Source organism: Scheffersomyces stipitis, chromosome 4 (genome assembly GCF_000209165.1).
Source record: "Scheffersomyces stipitis CBS 6054 chromosome 4, complete sequence".
Lineage (NCBI taxonomy): Eukaryota > Fungi > Ascomycota > Pichiomycetes > Serinales > Debaryomycetaceae > Scheffersomyces > Scheffersomyces stipitis.
Window position 1 is genome coordinate 225,830 of NC_009044.1, and position 21,659 is coordinate 247,488.

Below are 21,659 nucleotides of genomic sequence, written 5' to 3' on the forward strand. Positions count from 1 at the left end.
TGTATTTGTATTAAGAGTATCTGGGGGTTGGGGTACATCGATCCAAATTGGGTATTTTCAGATTTTGCAGCCATTCTCACGATGCTTATCTTCCCCACATTTCTGAACCCAAATTTTGTATTTTATCATTCTGCTAATTTCCTACAGTTCCTCTCAATCAGCCATCTTCGGATATTCTTATCTTTGGCTACTCTGCCGACGCATCTCGTCTCCCAAGTTCCGCCAGTATTCAGATCAAGTCAGACTGCACAATTTGAAGTGAGTACATATGTCGATTGTTGGCTGAGACCATCTTCCACAGAGTAAAGCCCTATAGAACTAGTAACATATCCAACCAGCAATTGAGTTCAACAACAGGTTTATATGTGTTCCATTATGTAGATAATCCGGTTTCCGGATAAATCGAATCAACTGAGAAAAATATAGAGATCAGAATCTGGTGCACAAATTTTATATTTTAGCGTATGCAAATTCTATTCAAAGAATGAAGTTTATTCAATCTAATACATCCCTTTCTTACGGAATTATCAGTATTCAATTGCTCAGAAGCTGTAGTATCACAACGAAACCAGAATACTGAATCAGTGTAGACGATTTCTCGCACGTGTGAAATTGCGCGTGCCCATGCCCGATTCTAGCGTCCCCAGAATCAAGGCTTTCCTGAAATTTGTTACATTTGAGTATCTACGAATTCAACATTTCTTTCGTTCTACAAAGGCAATCGGCTCTCTTTTATTTCTGTTCGCTTCTTCCTTGTACTAAGATAACCGTAGATTACTGCTACCATGTTTCCAGGCTCCGGTCACAACACCTACGGAGGATACCCTCCTCCACAAGGTCCTCCTCCTAACAATAATGGCTACAACTCTGGCCCCAATAATAGCTACAGGCAACAGGGCTATTCTCGTCCACAGGGACCTCCTCCAGGTCAGTATGATCAACAATCCCAGTACTCTCAGCAATCTCAGTACTCTCAACAGCCTCAATACTCTAGACCATCTGCTCCTCCTCAAGGAGGCACTGGCTATGGCGACCAGAGTCAATGGGGACGTCCTACAGGGCCCCCTCCATCTGGATCTCAGTCCTTCGGTCAGAATTCTGGCTACACGTTCCAATATTCGAACTGTAGTGGGCGTAAAAAGGCGCTTTTGGTAGGAGTAAACTACTTTGGCTCACCAAACGAATTGCGGGGCTGCATCAACGACGTCAAGAACATGAGTTCGTTTCTTGTTGACCATTGGGGCTACCAGTGGAACGACATTGTCATTTTGACAGATGACCAGAACGATATATCTCGAGTTCCAACCAAGAACAACATCATCAGGGCGATGCAATGGCTTGTTAAGGATGCACGTCCTAATGACTCGTTGGTATTCCACTATTCTGGTCACGGGGGTACAACAGCGGACACGGATGGAGACGAAGAATCTGGTTACGATGACGTTATCTACCCTGTTGATTTCCAGCAAGCTGGTCATATAGTGGATGATGACATGCATGCAATTATGGTAAGACCTCTTCCTCCTGGTTGTCGTTTGACGGCTTTGTACGACTCTTGCCATTCTGGAACCGCTCTCGACTTACCCTATGTGTACTCCACTAAGGGAGTAGTCAAGGAACCTAATTTGTTGAAGGATGCAGGCTCGGATGCACTTAATGCATTCATTAGTTATGAGCGAGGCAACATTGGAGGTGCCATTTCGTCGCTTACTGGATTGGTTAAGAAAGTAGCCCGCCAAGGCTCTACCAACCAGGACCAGGTAAGACAAGCTAAGTTCTCTGCAGCTGATGTGATCTCGATTTCTGGGTGTAAGGATGACCAGACTTCTGCTGATGCAAAGGAAAACGGCCGAGCCACCGGTGCTATGTCGTGGTCGTTCATCAAAGTGTTGAACGAGCTCCCCAACCAGTCGTACTTGTCTCTTTTGAACAATATGAGAACGATCTTGGCGGCCAAGTACTCGCAAAAGCCGCAATTGAGTTGTTCTCATCCTCAGGATATGAACATTCAATTCATCATGTAATTGTATTTTCGGTGTATATCTTAAGCTGCTTATTAGCAAGCAAAACTGTCAAATGCAAAGTTGATTGTAGATAGTACGTTCACAGCTATGAATACATAACGTGAATTTGTTGTAGAAAACATAGAAATGAAAACCTACCATTGTTATCAGAGAGTTTTCTCTAATAGAACAGAATTTATACTATTTTGTGTTGCCGGACTAAGAAGTGTTCAATAATTGATAAATGGGTGCAAAACAGAATCTGTATTAAACGGCTGCGAAAAATTGCATTACCAGAAAATAATTATCTTAACTTACATTGCTTCTGCTCCATCTATATCATTCCGAAGATATATACGAAGCTGTAATAGGACTCTGTTTCCTATGTTACATGTTCTACGTTTAGTAAATCAGAATCTCACCCTCGTTCATTGCTTAATACGGGCTTAGGCTTAGCAACTGGCACAAAAGTGAATAGGGCTATGGCACCCAACAGCATAATATGAATTTCGTCAAAATTATACAATTTGTCCAGAAAAAACACCAAAACTACATCCTACAATTTCGACGACTTCTTTTCACTTCTACGTTTACTCTTTCTTCAATCCCTCCCTTTGCTTCTTCTCCCATTAACTGCCCGTCAAACTTATGTTTCAACTTACTATTTTTGTCACGTGCTGAATCACGGTTATTCAACGTCTCAGCTCATTTAACTGGTTAGATCACGACCTCTGATATCAGGTACGTAGCGAACTAAATTTACTCCATTTCTACAAAAATAACAATAAACAATTTTATTCATTCTTTTTCTTTCTTTTCTTTGGTGTCCTTCCATTCTTTCTTCAATTGGTCAATTCTCATGTCGGATCAATTCGGAAGACACAAGTCCAACAGGTGGGTCAACGCTTCAGTCCCGAGCTACGGAGACGATTGGGGTGACGAGTACGATTATGATGATGCATACGAGTCTGATCCTGACTCCCGGCAGAAGCAAAAACCACCAACGCCCCAGCGATTTGAATTGCCTGAGGATAGTACTCCCAATAGTGATAGCAGCAATGGCTACAGTCATCCACTTCCAACGGAGCAGCTTCATCAAATCCAGTCCCAGGCTAATTCGGGCAATGTAGATCACAATCCCTACCAAAGTTCAAATGCTGCGAATTCCTATTCCGCCAACTCCTCCAATTCAAACGCAGCAAACGCGACAGCACATGCTGCGAAGTCATCGTCATCATCGTTAGATCCAGGCATCCGTCAGCTGCCCGCGCCCTCGGATTTGGTGTTGTCGATCGACAAGTTCAAAAACGCTCCCACGTCTGATTCCGATGATCTGGACGACGATGACGATTCCGGTTTCCCGGAAGTTGTTGAAGACATACATGATGCAAGTCGTAAAAGCAGTGCAGGCACGGAACTTGGCTACGGCCCTGACGATCCGGTTGTCCATACTGTGACCAAAGTAGCACATATCTACGACAAAAATGGTGATGCCGATTTAGCTCCACCAACACCAACGTACAGTGTTTCACAAGGAGGCTTCGCAGGGCCGGAAACGCCACAATCTGACTCCAGTTTCCGTTCAGATGCCGACTCCATCCAACATGAACCAGAGTCATTAACACTTGCTGATTCTTCGCAATTCTTCTCCAGGTCTCGAGATATTCTCGGAGCTGAAACTTCTACGGAGAAACCGCTGAGAAAGGACACACTTAAGCGCGTCCCTCCTGAATCAGATAATTTGCCTTCTGCTTACGAATCACCTTCTTTAGATGCCAATCACAGCAGATCGAGTCTAGACCCAAAATCGAAATCGCCCGGACCATCTCCAGCTCCATTGGTGTTATCTATTGATACCAAGAACTTCAACGTAGATGACGGATCTTCGGATGAAGATGACTGGGGATACAATAGTCAGCATAGCAGCAATGCTGATCTCGTTCTTGAAGACGCTTCGGAATCCAATAATGACAGCAATAGCAACTTCTCGTTTAAGTACTCTTCCGCTAGAGCAACTCCGCAATTACAACAAAAAGAGATCGGCAAGACGGAAACCATCGATTCCTTAATTAAGGATTTGGAAGTAGCCACCGTAGATAGCAGTTCTAAGAAAGACGAACGTGGATTATTACCCAAACTCGATTCGATTCATGACTTCGATATTCCTGATTTCCAAGACGTTTCCTTCAGCAAATATGATGACTTTGAAGATGAAGTCACAACACCAATTGCTCCATTGTCCATTGACGAAGCCAAAAAGGGCCATGAGGAATATGTAAGTGAACTCAATGTGCGTAAAAAGTCAATTAGAAAACCTCCTGAAACAAGAAAGAATTTGGTTTCAGAGGATTATTCCAATATCGCCGATGCAGTCAGTGGTTATATCAATGGCGACGTAGAAAGTAATAATAACAACATGGAAGTCATTGGAGAACTGACGGTTGCGGAAGAAGATCAGGAGTTTAGTCCTGAACAGCCTTTGAAGTTGACTGAATTGCGTCCTGTTGCGTCTACAGGTTCACTTTCAACTGGTAGAATATCTATAGACAATTCTTCGCAATTAGGTGATGGCAATCCAGTTGCACGAGACGATAACGACAATGAAAAGGAAGACATTTCAAGAAGAATATCGACTATGAGTACAGGCACCTTGAATATGGGTGGATGGAAGCCAAATACCAACAATTTCCGAGATCAATTCATCAATGACAATGATAATGAGTCGTTTAATTTCGACCCTATAAAACAAGATGAAAACTTTAAGAAGTTCACTAAGGTGAGAACTGTTTCTGAAATTTCTACTGGTTCTAATGGAAGCACTACATCTATTCCGGACACAATTGATGCTGAATTGCCGCGCATTGATGAAGATGATGACAATAATGATGACACAACCACTGATGAGCCTGTACAGGCATTAGAAGGAACGAACTCTAATTTCACCACTGATACAGTTTTACTTGAACACCCGCATTCTACTTTATTCAAAGAAGAGACGTTAACGCCAGGTGCTTCTCGCGATAATTTGGGCAAGGCAGAAGACCAGCGCCAGAAGTACAACAGTCTAATAACTCAGGATCCAGAAACTGGCGTCGACAGGAGAATAGCATCAGACGATACGTACATAAACGATAACACCAGCAAAGAGGACGCCAAAAAAAATGAAAGTGAACTCTCTTCCATTGAGCCCAAGAAGACGGTTTCTACGCCTCTGAGTCATCCAGCTGTGCCGCATAATTACCCTGTATTTGACTGGAAGAAGATTATGTCTATTTCACAGCCACAGGACAGAATAGCAGCATTGAAAGATGCACTTCAGAAGGAAAGTGACTACGACACAGGGTTGCAAACTTGGTTACAGGAGGCTTTGAAGCAATCACAGGTCTCTTCCAATATTCATATTGGAAGAATCGCCTCCGAAGCTTATCAGAATGCGACCCATTCCGAAATCAGAAGACACACTTCTATTAGAAGCAGAGTCTCTATTGTCAAGGACAAGGTGGAAGGTACTGGGTTGCTGGCTTCGAGTCTTGGAAAGAAGTTCTTTAGTAAGGGACGGAAGTTGATGAAGTCCAGCGAGTGATCTACATATATTTATTAAAATAGGAATGCAAGTTCGAAGAGCACGTTCATTCTTCTTTGTCTACACTAGTTATAAATGTAAAGGTTGAGCCGGAGATAAAAGGAGAAATGTTGCATGTGCTGTAGAGTGTGAATAAACATTTCATTCAAGTATTTGTGAATAATTGGATATTCATCTAAATCTGGGTAACTCGCTCTACTTTTTTGCAACTAATGTTAAACCTGCACATAATTCAGCATCATCAGAAGCACTCCATCTTTCCCAATAAACGCACGTGATAATATTGAAATGTACGACAGCACATTCACTACAAGATACACTTATGGTTTCTCTCGTAATCATGCCAGTATAGCCGAAACTCATTCATCTGATTGGATTAGTGGCGTTTTTTGGAACAGTTGGATTTTGTTGTTTATTTTCAGAGTTTGGGTTTTGCATCTGTTAGCGTAGTATAAACATCGGGGGATTGATTCTGGATTATTAGTGAAATAACAACATTCGTTGTACAGTTTGAGATTTGGCATTTCAATTTGATATTTATTGATATTTCAAAGGTGGCTGGTTATTCACAGTGATATTTGTTGAATTTCGATTGAATCCTATAGCCCATTTGACGTCTGAAGGTATCACTATTAGTACATTTAAGGAAGCTGGTCTTCAATATTTATTTCGGGTTCTGGTTGTTTTTTTCATAATTTAGCAAGCTTACCTTGTATCCACTGCTGTAATCTATGTTCAGAAGTCTAGCGCAAGTATACGTTCTCCCTGTGGTATCGTTTGTCATCAACCACACTCCGAGCTTCATCTGGGTAATACTTGACTTCTTCATGGATATATGTTTTTTCTGGGTCAAACGGCTCTACTCGTTCTACAACCTGAAAGATCCGCTCAAAGAGTACCTCAAGCACTTGAAGAATGTCAAAAGTTACAATGAATGGAAGCAGACGGTGGCTGAGATCGACAAGCTCACCAACATGGATTTGTGGAGACAGAACTTCATTCTGAAGCACTACGACTATTTGCTTATAAACGACAGAATCAAACTCTTGCAACAGGCGAGACTTAGCGAGGATTCTCTGTTGATAATGTCTCTTTTGCGTTCGGGTCTAATTCGTAATTTTGGTGGCATTTCCCAGAAGCGACTCTATATCAAGTCGTATATGGGTACCAAATTCAAGATTGAGGAGTATATTGCTGAAGTGCTCAATTGCTTGAACTATCTCAACGAGTCCATCAATAGTGAGAGAGACAACGAAGAGTATATCATGAATAGCAAGCAGTTGAAGCTAGACTTCTTCCATGATGTGAGACAGTCATTTGGGTCTACTGCGTTGTTGCTACAGGGTGGTTCTCTCTTTGGGTTATGTCACTTAGGAGTGGTTAAAGCATTGTATTTCAAGGGTTTGTTGCCCCGTATAATTGGTGGCAGCGCTGTGGGAGCTGCTGTGGCTTCGTTGGTCTGTACACTCACAGATCAGGAGTTGATTCCGATCTTGATTTCGATCGCTGATGTCATGAAGAGCATGGATCGTTTGAATCACGATGTAGATGAAAGATACGGTAATGTCATAGAAAATGTAGTAAAAAAGGGCTATTCTGAGGATATCTTGATTTTCCTTAAGTTTGTCAAAGACACCATCGGCGACTTGACGTTTGAAGAAGCGTATCTCAAAACGGAGAAGGTTCTCAACATCGTAGTGCACCCTACTCACCAATTGGTGCCTTCGCTTCTCAACTATATAACTGCTCCCAACGTCATTATCTGGACAGCCATTTATGCCAGTATAGGAACAGGTGTCCTTTCTGACAATGTCCAAATCTATGTGAAAGACTTCAACAACAATATTGTGCCCAGATCGCCAGATCTCAATATCACCTTCTTGAAGCCCCAAGATGTGACATATTCACAGCAGTACTTCAACTTCAAGAAGAGGGATGATAATGGAGGCAGTTTCATGTTTGACAATGGTCAGCTTAAAGAAAATTCTCCCTATACCAGGTTGACAGAGCTTTTCAACGTCAATCATTTCGTTATCAGTTTAGCCCGCCCCTACTTGGCACCTCTCATCAGTAACGATCTCAAACATTACCATGTATATGGCAAAGTCAGATACAACGATACGGGACATTGCAAGACAAAGCTTTTGGACATTCCTGCAACGAATACAGATGTAGAATTGAGCAAGACATATGTTGACGATGTGGAAAAATACACCAAAGATACGACATTCACTTTATTCAAGCATGTCAAAGACATTGTTGGCATGGAAATCCAGCACCGTTTAGTGGTGATGAACAAATTAGGGTTGCTAAATGATGTCATGAAGAGATTCTTCATAGATGAGAAGCCTACGTCGCTACAATCTTTAGCCAGCATCCGTGAGGTAACGATTGTTCCTGAGTTGATGTATCTCGTTAAGGACTTTGGCAGAGTGTTTGATGTTCACAAGACAATGGAGAACATACCCTACTGGGTGTTGGTAGGGGAAAGATCTGTCTGGCCGTTGTTTCCACTCTTGTGGACTAGATGTTCTATTGAGTTTGCATTGGATGATCTATACAACATACATAGAAAGAAAGGTTAGTCTCTATATATATGATAAAAATGCTAGCCTATCTAAGAAACAACCTAACGTTAGAGTCCTTAGTGATGTTGAAGATGTACTCCTTCTCGTTGACGTAGAGGTTGGGTATAAGCGAGTCTACTGGTATAGCTCCCGTGGAGACGGCTAGACTGCCCGTGATGTCATTAGCTCTGCCAGTCAGTAACGGTTGTAGGCTAATGTTGTACTGTGAACGATGGTGAAGTTTTACCAAAAAGTCTGTACACTTAAATACTGGATCTTGCGAAACAGAAGAGTCTAAATTGAATACTGTATTGTAATCTCGTGATGATATCACAAACAACTGACGAGATAGTCTGTTAACCTTGAGCAATAGAGCCAAGAGCTCGTCACTGGATACAGAAGTGGCTTGAAGAAGAATTTCTGGAGCTTCTACAAAAACGACCTTTCTTGAGTTTTCTATTTTTGAAATAGTAGATATTATGTTTCCAAACAAGTTTGCTACTTCAGATGAAGCCTTTTCTGGTGTCTTGATGGTTTCGGTGAATAACTTGGTAAAGCAATCTACGAATGTGAATGAAGGATTTGTAGCAAGATCCAAGCCGTTTTTGCGGCAATTCTTTATGTAATGGTCCTTTGAGTGGAGAAATGATATAAGAATGACCTCAGCACGATTGTCTACTTTTTTGGTCAAGTCATTGTTCACTAAAGCAGCAGTTCCACACAATGCGTTTTCTATCAATGAGTTGGTTAGCCATGCTGGAGATGTGCCTTGAACATGAGTGATAAGAGATAACAAGGAAGCTTTGGAGTTCAAAATTTGTTCCAGTACTAGGGAATTATCTTTGAACAAGATGAGATCCTGGTTCTGTCCGCTAGACATGCTGGATAGTTAGAATGGCGTATACTTAGAAAATCTGAGAGTGATCAAAGTGAAAAATCATAATCATACTAAATATGGAGATGTGCTTCATCCTGCATAAATGTATTTGATGGTAGTTCATGGATTGCAAATTGCAGCTCTAGTGATAAAGTAGCCATTCAATGGGCCAGACGAAAACATTCAGTATTGTAAAGTGAACTTTGGTAGAAGAATACACTAATGAAATCAATTAATAGCCAAAGAATTGTGTTCGTCTTCAAAGAATTTCGTTGCCTTTACTTTCGATGAAATTGAAACAAACGTGAGAATATACGCTTTTTTGAACGAATTCAATTGAACTCGGCTCACGTTAGAAACAACCACGATGACAACTATAACTACAGCTATAACTACAAATCACATGCCATAGGAAATATTGAGTGGTTCAGTTAGCTTATACTGCAAATACTTAATCTCATTTGTTAGCATCCAAATCGATTTTAGATTTTCGCATCCAATTCGCAACCATTATTAACAAACCTGCTCCAAATAGCCTGCTCCAAAAAGAGAAAGAGAAAACTTTAACAAGTAGTACCCTTCAACTAATGGCATAGAACAGAGAGGCAAAAAAGAATGCGCAAACCCGGAATCGAACCGGGGGCCCAACGATGGCAACGTTGGATTTTACCACTAAACCATTTGCGCAAGAAATCTCCGCGACGGGGAATTGAACCCCGGTCTACCACGCGACAAGCGGTAATTCTAGCCACTAAACTATCACGGATGATTTGTTGAAGGGGAATTCAGAAAACGCTTCAGAACATCATTTAATCACGCCATTTTTATCACGTGAATTTTATGATTTTTTACATTAAACCACTAACCATAAGCATTAAATCAACTGGAGAGACATCCAGCGGTTCTATTTGGTTAGACATTTGAAGTGAAGCCTTTTGAGATCCGAAATAACCTAAAATTGATAGAAATGTGTATGCCCATGTCGCAAATATTGATCCGATGGGCCTAGTCCACACATGCCAATGAACACAGCAATTCAGAGACATTCTTCTAGGCAAAACCTTCAAATACTGATGAATAACATGTCCAGTCACGTTAAAATCTCACTGACTGTCTGGTTGTCCGATGCTATATCTTTTATGGCCCACGAAGGATAGTTTAACTTCAAACTAAGACATTTCCAACACGTGACCAACCAAGTACAGGAATCGTAAATGGCTGCAAATGATGATAATGAAATGGACCCTTTGGAGTCTACAGTCAGCTCATCAGATTCACAGGAACAACAAGATCTCTCTTATCCTAACTTGAAAGAATTCAGAAAGATCAAAACAAAATAGCAAACTTATTAAACTTCAAAAAAATATGAAAAATTGGAAAAAGCTGATAAAAGAGGAGTTTATAACCGATTTCTTGATAACCAGAAATTACAAATTTTGGGATCTTTCAGAAATCTTGGCCGTGATCCAACAGTATAATACTAAAGAGGACTACTTTCACAACTCCAGTTTGTTAAATCGGCAAATTCCCATTATCTCAATGAACTGTTAACTGGACTGAACGACATTAACGACTTAAAGCTTGAAGCCCAGTCTTTTAAGACTCCAGTCTTACCACTTTCCACTGCCAACATCTTTCCTCTAAGTATTTCATGAAAAGTCATTTGGAGTACTCTCTTGGCATAGACTTCATACTGATCTAAAGATGTACCAAGTCACGGGAAAGTATATCTGAAGAACGCGAAATCCACCCCAGACGAAAAGGCTTGAGCTTGGTTAGGGGTATGGTTTCAACTTACGATACATAATAGCATTAGTTGGGCTACTGAACAGGTTATTGCTGGTATTATCCTTTGAATAAAGATTTAGTTTTACGAAATATTTTGTTTTTACAAGGAATTTTAAGAAGTGGAAATTGCGATCGCAGTTCAACTTTTTTACCACATTATAAACTATTCCTCTAATCCACACCAAATGTTTGGAAGAACCCAAAGGATACCACCAATTCATATTTCCTAATACTGTTTTGATTTGTTTGACGAATCACCCTTAGAAATTTGAAAAAAAAGCCAGAAATCTGAAAGGGAGAGAATAATATCACCAATACAATTTCCAGTAATCTGCAGCATAGCAATTGGGCGGTTGGTGTAGTGGTTAACATATCTGCCTTCCAAGCAGGTGACATGGGTTCGATTCCCGTACCGCTCATAGAATATTTGCTCTAGTGACATGATTTTTTGCCCCAGTTTTCGACGAAGGTAGTTGCCGGGGAAATGTAAGGCCAGGTTGTTCACGATGTGGTAGCGCCGAGAACTTTTTTGCAATTTTTTTACTCTTGCGATATACAGGATGGTTGCAGAGTTTGAAGGCACAGAACTGGAAAAGGCTGCCAGCTATTAGTAATTATCAACTGTTGCTTGTGTATTCGGACTCTCTCTGATCGATTTCAAGTTTTGCCATCCATGTGAACTAAACCGCTTTGTAGAGAGAGGCTCTCTAATTTCATTCTTTCTTATACTTGCAATCTCGCGGTGCTCACTAATCTCTCGCAATTTTCCCTGGCCATTTTCTTTATTCTCACTAGAGCCTCATAAATTCCTACTTCACTCTCCCTAAACTTCTGTTTTTCTCGCTACTGACTCATTTTTCTCGCTATTTCTTTCTGCATACACAAATTCTCACTAATTGCTGTAGTCACTAAAGGCTCTTCGCACAATAGATTACCTAATTTTTCAGTTCTTTCACAACCAACAATTCCACACACATTCTCCCTTTCATAGTGCAACCAGAGTATATGACAGTGTTGTATGTATAGACGTGTCCTGAAACTACTAGTAACCTGTCTGGCCACTTTCTCCGTCTCAATTCCATTTGCCACCTTTTCCAGACATATCTCCCATCTGATGAAAAGACCGATCCAAACCACCATCACTCTCTCTGAGACAGAGGCCAAAATCCAGAACTTGTTGGTGGATTACTGTCGCCATCACAGCGAGACATATCCCAACAAGTTTCCGCTTGAATTGCGCATCACAGGTGGCTGGGTCAGGGACAAGCTTTTGGGCAATCATAGCAATGACATCGACATCGCTGTAAATCACCAGTCTGGAGAGCAGTTTGCTTCCAATTTGCACGAATACTTGAGGGTGCACAATCCAGAATTGCATCTCAAGGCCATTCACACCATTAAGAAGAACCCCGAGAAATCAAAACACTTGGAGACATGTACTACTAAACTCTTTGGTATGGATATAGACTTTGTCAACTTAAGATCAGAGGAGTATTCTGACGATAGCAGAGTACCGATTATCAAATTTGGTACACCAGAAGAGGATGCCTACAGGAGGGATGCTACGCTCAACTCGCTATTCTTCAACTTGAACAAGAACGAAATTGAAGATTTTACAGGCAAAGGTCTTCAGGATTTACAAGATGGGGTATTGCGTACTCCCTTAGAGCCATTGCAGACATTCTTGGACGACCCATTACGTGTGCTTCGTCTCATTAGATTTGCCAGTAGATTCAATTTCATCGTAGAGCCAAAGACTTTAGAAGCGATGACGAGTCCTGAGATCAGAGAATCCTTGACGACTAAGATCTCCAAAGAGAGAATCGAAGTCGAGTTGCTCAAGATTTTCACCAGTAAGAATCCAAGCTACGGGTTGCGGTTGATCAACTATGCCAATTTGTATAGCAGGATCTTCAGCACTGAAGAGTTGGTATTGGCTACGCCTGACGTAGTGACCAAGTTGAAAGCATCTTGTGACGAAATCAGTGACCATGTTGCCCTAGCAGCCACTTTGCATCCCATCTTTGTAGACGTAGAAAGAACAATTCAAAACCACTTTGGCAGGGAATTCAAGCGGTTGTCGCTGATTTACGAGTATCATAACCCGTTCTGGCTCGCTGTAATTCTATTTCCATATCGTGGTTTGCGGTGCAAGCATCTCCCCAAAGACCGTGTGCCCTCTCCAGTAGCCAAGATCTTGATGAGAAATGGTCTCAAGACTAAGAACTATGACGTCGATATCGTCACCACCATTACTGATGAGTATGTAGAGTCCCGTGAAATCTTGGATCGATACTTTGCCAATCCGAAACTTGTCAAGCGATCTGAGATGGGGATGTACTTGAGAAAGTTCAAGTCGTTCGCTGATTTAAACATCTTTTTCAATTGCTTTATTGATATTATGGAGAATTTAAAGACTTTGGGTGTATCCACCGTGGGACCAGTACCTGTTATTCCTGACGACGTCAGACACCACCCCGAGTTCGTGTACACGATCCAGAAGATCACGAACAAATACCTGGATTTCTTGGAATACATTGATGACGAAGGATTGCTGGATGCTGACAAGATCAAACCTCTTATCGATGGTACTAGATTGACCCAGGAATTGGGAGTGAAACCAGGGCCCTGGGTGACGCTAGTGACAGAAGAGATCTTGGTGTGGCAGCTTGATAACCCGGACAAGGGAGCGGATGAGTGTTTGGAATATATCAGGGATATAGCACAGAGGTATGTAGCTGAGGAACAGGCAAGAGTGGCAGAGTTGAAGGCAAAGAAGGGCAAGAAGAAATAGACAATAGATAGAGCATGGATACATAATACATAATACTAAAACAAGCATATACTACCTATTTGTAGTAGATATACGTAGAATTTTCTACTGATACTAGATGTTATAGGATACTAAATCAACATTGTTATGTGCTAATTGTGCTCATTCAAAGGTGTTACATTGTTAGAATATCAACTGTGAGGTAGAGTTTTTCGCAGCCAACGCACAAAATTCTCATAGTTAAGCAGATGAATAACCACTGAATATGAGAACAAATACACCAAGAATAGTCAACGACGAGTACATACTGTTATACATTTCTATACATAAACTGAAATCAAGGCATGAATACACAGTACACGTACCTAATATGCTCTTGTGTATCTAATGGCATCGTACCACTGGACCACCCGCCGTTATCGCTCGTCATCCTCACGTGACCGATGATTCATTTTTTCGACAGTTGCAACTGGGTATAATAATTTCCATTTTCAAATAATTTCAATCCAATTTTTCATTCATTATCCACATATAATTCTCCATAGCTGGACCATGACGTCTGTCGAGAAGGTATCGATTCTCGGAGCCGAGACCATCCATGTGGGATACGGCATCCAGGACCACATTGTCCAGGAGGTAATTTCACATCTAGCCTCATCTACCTATGTGATTGTCACAGACACCAACATGGCCAGAACTACTCCGTTCACCAAGTTGCGTAACAAATTCGAAAGCAAACTTAAAGAATTACGTCCGGAGTCCCGTTTGCTTTTCTATTCAGTTTCACCAGGTGAAAACAACAAAAACAGAGAAACCAAGGCTGCTGTAGAAGACTTCTTATTGCAACAGGGATGTACCAGAGACACCGTAATTCTAGCTGTAGGAGGCGGAGTGATCGGGGACATGATTGGTTTTGTAGCTGCAACCTTTATGAGAGGGGTCAGAGTCGTTCAGGTTCCCACTAGTTTGTTAGCCATGGTTGACTCTTCTGTAGGTGGTAAGACTGCCATAGATACTCCATTGGGGAAGAACTTTGTAGGAGCATTCCACCAGCCGGAGTACGTCTTCGCAGATGTTTCGTTCTTGGAGACCTTACCAACTAGACAGTTCATCAACGGAATGGCTGAAGTCGTTAAGACGGCTGCGATCTGGAACGAAGAGGAATTCACTCGCTTGGAGAAGTTCTCCAAGAAGTTCCTCGCTGTAGTTTCTGCCAAAACCCCAGATTTAATCTCAATTAAGGAAGAGTTAGTCAAAACGGTACTTGAATCTATTCGTGTAAAGGCTTTTGTCGTTTCGTCCGATGAGAAGGAAACTGGCTTGAGAAACTTGCTTAACTTTGGTCATACAATTGGCCATGCAATTGAAGCCGTGTTGACACCCCAAGCTCTCCACGGTGAATGTGTTTCCATCGGTATGATCAAAGAAGCTGAGTTGGCACGTTATTTGGGTGTTTTGTCACCTGTAGCAGTCGCTAGATTGTCGAAGTGTCTTGTAGCTTATGGTTTACCTGTTTCTATCGACGAGAAAGACTTTTTGAAGAAGGTGGGAAACAAACGTCACAATGTGGAAATTGACATCTTGTTGAAGAAGATGGCTATTGACAAGAAGAATGACGGTAGTAAGATTAGGTGTGTCATCCTCGAAGCCATCGGAAAGTGCTACCAGTTGAAGGCTCACCAAGTCTCCAAACAAGACTTGAGCTTTGTTCTCACAGATGAAGTATTGGTACATCCATTTGATGACAAATTGATTCCTAAGACTAACGTCGTCATTCCTCCAGGCTCCAAGTCCATCTCTAACAGAGCGTTGGTGTTAGCTGCCTTGGGTACTGGTACTGTCAGAATCAAGAACTTGTTGCACTCTGACGATACCAAACACATGTTGGAGGCAGTTGCTTCTTTGAAGGGAGCTTCTATCTCTACCGAAGACAATGGTGAAACCATTGTCGTCACTGGAAATGGTGGAAAGCTCGTATCTTGCGACGAGCAATTGTACTTAGGTAACGCCGGTACAGCCTCCAGATTCTTGACTTCTGTTGCACCTCTCGTAGGTATTAACCCTCAATCTGGTGAACATGTAGTTTTAACAGGTAATGCCAGAATGCAGGAAAGGCCAATTGGACCTTTGGTGGACGCTTTGAGAGCCAATGGCTCGGAAATCGACTACCTCAACAAGGAAGGATCGTTACCATTGAAGGTTAAGGCAGGTAAGGGCTTGAACGGTGGAAGAATAGAGTTAGCTGCTACTATTTCGTCACAATACGTTTCTTCCATCTTGATGTGTGCTCCTTACGCCAATGAGCCGGTTACTTTGTCGCTCGTAGGAGGTAAGCCAATCTCGCAGTTGTACATCAACATGACGATTGCCATGATGAAGACGTTTGGGATTGTCGTGACCAAGTCCGAAACTGAAGAACACACTTACCACATTCCCCGTGGATCTTACGTAAACCCTAAGGAATACGTTATCGAATCAGATGCTTCTTCAGCTACTTACCCATTGGCTTTTGCTGCCTTGACAGGAACATCTTGTACGATTCCAAACATCGGTTCTTCTTCTTTACAGGGAGACGCAAGGTTTGCTGTTGATGTTTTGAGACCTATGGGCTGTGAAGTGGTTCAGACTGCTACTTCCACTACTGTCACTGGTCCATCTGTAGGAAACTTGAAGCCTTTGCCCCATGTAGATATGGAGCCAATGACGGATGCTTTCCTTACTGCTTCTGTAGTCGCCGCTGTAGCCAAGAACGGCACGCAGTCTACCTCTATTACTGGTATCGCCAACCAGAGAGTGAAGGAATGTAATCGTATCGCCGCTATGGTATCTGAATTGGCCAAATTTGGTGTTGTAGCCAACGAGTTGCCAGACGGAATTGAAATCCATGGAATTTCACCAAATGACTTGGTTACCCCATCCACAGAAAAGCGTGGAATCAAAACTTTTGACGATCACAGAGTGGCCATGTCGTTTTCGCTTTTGGCTGGTTTGTGTAAGGATAAGGTACTCATTCAAGAAAGATCTTGTACTGGTAAGACCTGGCCGGGATGGTGGGACATCTTACACACCAAGTTCAAGGTTGCTATCGATGGCTACGAGCTTCCATTACAACACGAAGACAGTACTGCCTTGGTTGAAAAACATGGTAATGGTAAGAGAAGTATCATCGTTATTGGAATGAGAGGCGCTGGGAAGTCCACCTTGTCGAAGTGGATGGCTTCCTTCTTGGGCTTCAAGCTTGTAGACTTGGACGATGTTCTTGAAGAAAAAATTGGCACTGATATCAGGTCGTTTGTACAACAGCAAGGCTGGGAAGAATTCCGTAAGCAAGAAGCAATTGTAGCTAAAGAATCTTTCATTAAGTTCTCTGAAGGCTGTGTATTGTCTACTGGGGGTGGAATTGTAGAAGGCGAAGAGGCTAGAGAATCCTTAAAGAGCTATGTAAAGTCTGGTGGAATTGTCTTACACTTACATCGTGATTTGGACGAGACCGTTGTACTTCTTTCTGCGGACACAACTAGACCAGCCTACGTGGATGAAATCAAACAGGTTTGGTTACGTAGAGAAAATTGGTACCGTGAATGTTCTAACTATCACTTCTATTCAGCACATTGTTCCAGTGATGCCGAATTCAAGCACTTGCGAAACTCCTTCACTACTTACATCAAGACCATCACCGGCTTCCATGTGGCTCAGATTCCTAAGAAGAGGTCCTTCTACACTAGTTTGACGTTCTCTGACTTGACTGAAGTTGCTTCATCCTTGGAAGACATCTCCACAGGTTCTGATGCCATCGAATTAAGAGTTGACCTTTTGAAGGAAACGACTCATACTTTCGTTGCTGACCAAACTGCCATCTTGAGAAAGTCGACTAATCTTCCGATCATCTACACTATCAGAACAGAATCACAAGGAGGAAAGTTCCCCGACAACAAATTCGAAGAGCTCGAAGAGTTGTTGGCTTTGGGTATTAAGTTAGGTGTGCAATACTTGGACCTTCAGTTAGACTTGCCTAATGACTTGCTTGAAAGAATTTTGGAATCGAAGAAGTTCACCAAGATCATTGCTTCCTACGTTGATGTTTCTGGCTCATTAAGATGGGATAACGTCGAATGGAAAAACAGATACAATCAGGGTGTTTCTCTTGGTGCTGACCTTGTCAAGTTGGTTGGAAGAGCCAATCTGTTCCAAGATAACTTGAGCTTGGAAGTATTCAGAGGCACCAGCACATTGAAGCCTTTAATTGCCTACAATGTTGGTGAAAAAGGTAAGTTGTCTAGAGTGTTGAACCCAAGATTGACTCCAGTTACTCACGCAAAGATTCCTGCCGAATCTGGTAACGAAGGAGCATTGGATGTCGCTCAGATCAACAAAGCGTACACTGACATTGGTGGCTTGTCAGAGAAGCACTTCTGGATTGTCGGCAACCCTGTTGGCCATAGTCGTTCTCCCAACTTGCACAATGCTGGCTACAAGAAGTTGAACTTGCCATACGTGTTTGACAGATTTGAGACATCTGATGCTGGAGAAGCATTTCAGAAATTGATCAAAGAAGACAAGAACTTCGGCGGTTTGGCTGTGACCATGCCCTTGAAGGTTGATATCATGAAATACACTGATAAGTTGTCTGATTCAGCTCAAGTTATTGGCGCTGTTAATACTGTGATTGAATTGGAGGGCGAACAAGGAAAGTATTTGGGTGAGAACACCGACTGGGTTGGTATTTCAGAGTCTTTTGTTAGGGATGGAATTCCCAACCTTGAAAACGTCAATGTCAACGGTTTGGTTGTCGGTGGTGGAGGCACTTCTCGTGCTGCTGTCTACGCTTTGCACCAATTAGGTTGCAAAAAGATCTACATGCTCAATCGTACGGTTTCCAAGATTCAAGAGATTCAGAAGAACTTCCCTGCTGAGTATAACATTGAAATTTTGGACAGTGTTGAAGCTGTTGAAGCTGCACAACCTATCTCGTTGATTGTTTCTTGTATTCCAGCAGACAAGCCAATTGACGAGCAATTGTTGAACAAGCTTGAGAGAGTATTGTACGTTGGAGGTGAAGCCAAGATTGGTGGATTCACCCCTTCCTTATTAGAAGCTTCCTACAAGCCCAGAGTTACTCCTATCATGAAGATCGCTCTGGAGAAGTATGAGTGGAACGTGATTCCTGGTGTGGAAATGTTGGTGAACCAAGGCATTACGCAATTTCAGTTGCACACTGGTTTTGTTGCCCCCTACGATGTGGTTCACGATGCTGTTGTGAACCAATGAAGTACTAGTATATACAAAAAGTTGATAAGACCATATACAATTATTCTATGAAAGCAGTAGTGAGGGGAAATAGTTTATACATTTTGCGCAAAGGTAGTCGATTTTTAGATTAAATGTTGAGAAGCTTCAGAGAAGTTAGAGGCCCTAACTGAAGAACTCAATAAGGAACTTGTTGACAAAAGGAATATGGTGATCGGGCTGCTCGGGCTGTGTATCAACTCAACATTGGGGGCATAGCCAAAATGGCTCAATGTCTGGTGGTAGGGATGACTCTCCCCCTCCTTTACGACTCATGGCATTAGGCAGGATTGGCTTCGAGGGGTTTATCCGCTGGCTGGTGGGGTAGAACGATAAAATGTAGAAAATTGTGAAAGGGTGGCACACTGATAGACAGTGTGGTCTGCAGAGGGAATGTGGTGAAATCGGGGAATGGGCTGGGTGCAAAAAGGAGAAAGGCGATTGTGGTGTGGAAAATGTATTTTATACTGTGTGGATGGAGTTCTGAGAGTGGGGTGAGTTAGTGAGAGTCAGAAAGAGTGAGCGAAGTACACTAGTGAGAATTAAGATTTGTGAGACTTGAGGTCGGCCAGTGTTCATAAGGGTACATGAAAGCACGTGTGGCCAATAGTGACAGTGATAGTCAGAGTAATAATGGTGGTGAGAGTTAGAAAGTGAGAGTAGCACTGGTGATAAGCAATGAAAAAAGCGAAAGTTCCAGTCTGAGAGTTGGACAAAGCTCATATAGAATAGAATGCAAGTGAACGCGTGAAAGAGTGAGTCTCCAGTATGTATCACAACGTGCAAACTTCCGCTGGCTAGTGGTGATCTTCCTGCTGCGTTGTGGGCAACGTCCTTTCATTGACCAAAGTAGAAATGGTTCCGTACGGCTGCAAAATGTGGAATGCGATAAGATCTGATCTTCCTGGGTAGCCCAACAAAACTCAAGTCGGTGCAGAAAGGCTGGATTGGAAACGTTTCTATCTGGTGTCCCACATGTGGATGCTGCCAGAAAAGTTATCCATATCAACAGCTGCTGAGGATACTCCGATTCTCTCTGTTCATTCTATGCTCTACGGTCTCTCAGTATTGATCTCGCTATTTTCTCCCTACTGTCCTAATCCCCACTCCCATCTCTCGCTACAGCAGCCAGCTGCACCACTCTGCACCGCTGCCGCGAGATCAAACTCCGAAACCCCTCGCCTGCACGCATCCCAAAAAGAAACGCCTGCCGAAGAGGCAACTATCAAGAGAGCCTTCCGCCTGCAGGTTACGAAAAAAATTATTCTTCATTCCTGCCTGCGTCTCTCCCCAAGTGCTGCCATTTTGTTTTTAGTTTACTGCTTATAATTGGAGCTCTGCTTCTCTTCGTCTCTTTTTTACATTCTCGATTCTTTGCTATCTCTAGAGTTTTATCGTTACTGGTGTGTATCTCAGTGACAAATCACACATCTACCACATCCTCGTTTACCACATCCATCGACATCTCGTATACCACTCCCAACACTTTGATCCCCTCCCTTTCGCATCCCTATAAAAGACCTGTAAGAACCATGTTACGTCCCATCTTCAGACGTCTGGGTCACAACCACATAGCAAGACCAACGTCCTCACTAAAATCTTCGTTGCCATCGCTGACATCTTCATCGCCACCACCAATGTTTGCCTCCTCCCTCGCATCTCGTGCCGTTGCTGCAAAAAGATTCAAGGGCTCATCCTCCCTTTTCCAAGGAGCCAGATCGTACTTCCTTTCCTTCGGCAAGGAGCGAAACCAGGAAATGCTCGTCGACGACATTAACCCCTTCATCCGGTTCCCTGTCGTCACACCAGAACAGATGAGGAAGATCTCCAACGACAAGTTCAAGTTCGACTTTGCGTATACGTCGTTTGCATTTCACAGCTCGAGCTCAGTGCCTCAGATCCACTCGTTGTCGGACTTGACCGATCCCACGCTGTTGAACTCGTTGCTTCCCAAAAGAAGACCCCAGGGTTCGCCTGCGGATACGCTTTCCATCAAAGCTGGTGACGATACCATGTTGGTGTCGCCGACTGTACTTGCTGTGGCCGATGGAGTCTCTGGATGGGAGGACAAGTCCGATGCGGACGCCGGCATCTGGTCCCGTTCGATGTTGGAGACGTTCTCGAGACTTATGACCGAATACAAGATAAGCCATTCTCCTCATCACTTGAACAAGAGAGACATCTCCGAGATTCTCGACGACTCCTTCTTGCACACGTCACATTTGATGGATTTGCAAAGGTTAGAAGGCTCTTCAACCTTGATACTAGGCATGCTAAGTGGAGACTTGCTTCAGATGGTCAGCATTGGAGACTCCAAACTCTACATCATCAGAGACGGCGAGATCATCAAAACAAACGAAGAGCAAATGGTAACAGATTTGTGTCCCCAGCAGATCGGAACTCACACCTTGACTCAGTTGCCATCGGAAGTTGCCTGGGTCGAATCGATTGAATTGAAAGAAAACGATCTTATCGTCGTGTGTTCAGACGGTATTTCCGACAATCTTTATGAATGGGAGATTGTGGATTATCTCGACCAGTTCTTGAACGGCAAAAAAGACAGCTTGAAGCGTGCAGTGAACAAACTTCTCTTGAAAGCCAAGGAAGTGAGTTTTGATGACTACGCTTGCACTCCTTACAACCAGAAGGTGAATTCTATGTCTGGTAAACACGGCAAGCAGAACAGCGTAGGCGGAAAACTCGACGATATGTCGCTCTGTATTGCCAGAGTGGTGCTCAATAAAAGGGGAAAGTTAAATTAAAATGGTTAAAAAAGTAAGAG

The 21,659-nt window shown here is 42.6% G+C and overlaps 7 protein-coding genes across 7 annotated transcripts; 6 read left to right on the forward strand and 1 right to left on the reverse strand. All coding sequences in view use genetic code 12, as the record gives it.

Moving 5' to 3' along the window:
- Positions 1-785: 785 nt before the first annotated feature.
- PICST_83452 (predicted protein) lies at positions 786-2,024 on the forward strand (the record flags this gene model as incomplete). Its single annotated transcript, XM_001383967.1, has 2 exons — positions 786-967; positions 995-2,024. 2 exons carry the CDS (start codon positions 786-788, stop codon positions 2,022-2,024), a joined length of 1,212 nt encoding a protein of 403 aa, XP_001384004.1.
- An 807-nt stretch (positions 2,025-2,831) lies between these two features.
- On the forward strand, positions 2,832-5,872 carry DSP7 (Dentin sialophosphoprotein precursor). Its single transcript, XM_001383968.1, has 2 exons — positions 2,832-3,129; positions 3,265-5,872. Exons 1-2 carry the CDS (start codon positions 2,863-2,865, stop codon positions 5,584-5,586), a joined length of 2,589 nt encoding a protein of 862 aa, XP_001384005.2. The 5' UTR covers positions 2,832-2,862; the 3' UTR covers positions 5,587-5,872.
- Positions 5,873-6,317: 445 nt separating this feature from the next.
- On the forward strand, positions 6,318-8,171 carry PICST_59048 (predicted protein; the record flags this gene model as incomplete). Its single annotated transcript, XM_001383969.1, has 1 exon — positions 6,318-8,171. The coding sequence occupies one exon, from the start codon at positions 6,318-6,320 to the stop codon at positions 8,169-8,171; it is 1,854 nt and encodes a 617-aa protein (XP_001384006.2).
- A 28-nt stretch (positions 8,172-8,199) lies between these two features.
- Positions 8,200-9,033, reverse strand: PICST_31220 (predicted protein; the record flags this gene model as incomplete). The annotated part of the gene is made up of 1 exon (XM_001384309.1): positions 8,200-9,033. The coding sequence occupies one exon, from the start codon at positions 9,031-9,033 to the stop codon at positions 8,200-8,202; it is 834 nt and encodes a 277-aa protein (XP_001384346.2).
- Positions 9,034-11,932: 2,899 nt separating this feature from the next.
- On the forward strand, positions 11,933-13,612 carry PICST_31221 (predicted protein; the record flags this gene model as incomplete). Its single annotated transcript, XM_001383970.1, has 1 exon — positions 11,933-13,612. The coding sequence occupies one exon, from the start codon at positions 11,933-11,935 to the stop codon at positions 13,610-13,612; it is 1,680 nt and encodes a 559-aa protein (XP_001384007.2).
- A 531-nt stretch (positions 13,613-14,143) lies between these two features.
- PICST_89141 (pentafunctional arom polypeptide, shikimate 5-dehydrogenase) lies at positions 14,144-18,906 on the forward strand (the record flags this gene model as incomplete). Its single annotated transcript, XM_001383971.1, has 1 exon — positions 14,144-18,906. The coding sequence occupies one exon, from the start codon at positions 14,144-14,146 to the stop codon at positions 18,857-18,859; it is 4,716 nt and encodes a 1,571-aa protein (XP_001384008.2). The 3' UTR covers positions 18,860-18,906.
- A 1,608-nt stretch (positions 18,907-20,514) lies between these two features.
- On the forward strand, positions 20,515-21,639 carry PICST_31223 (predicted protein; the record flags this gene model as incomplete). The annotated part of the gene is made up of 1 exon (XM_001383972.1): positions 20,515-21,639. One exon carries the CDS (start codon positions 20,515-20,517, stop codon positions 21,637-21,639), a length of 1,125 nt encoding a protein of 374 aa, XP_001384009.2.
- Between the last annotated feature and the right edge of the window lie 20 nt (positions 21,640-21,659).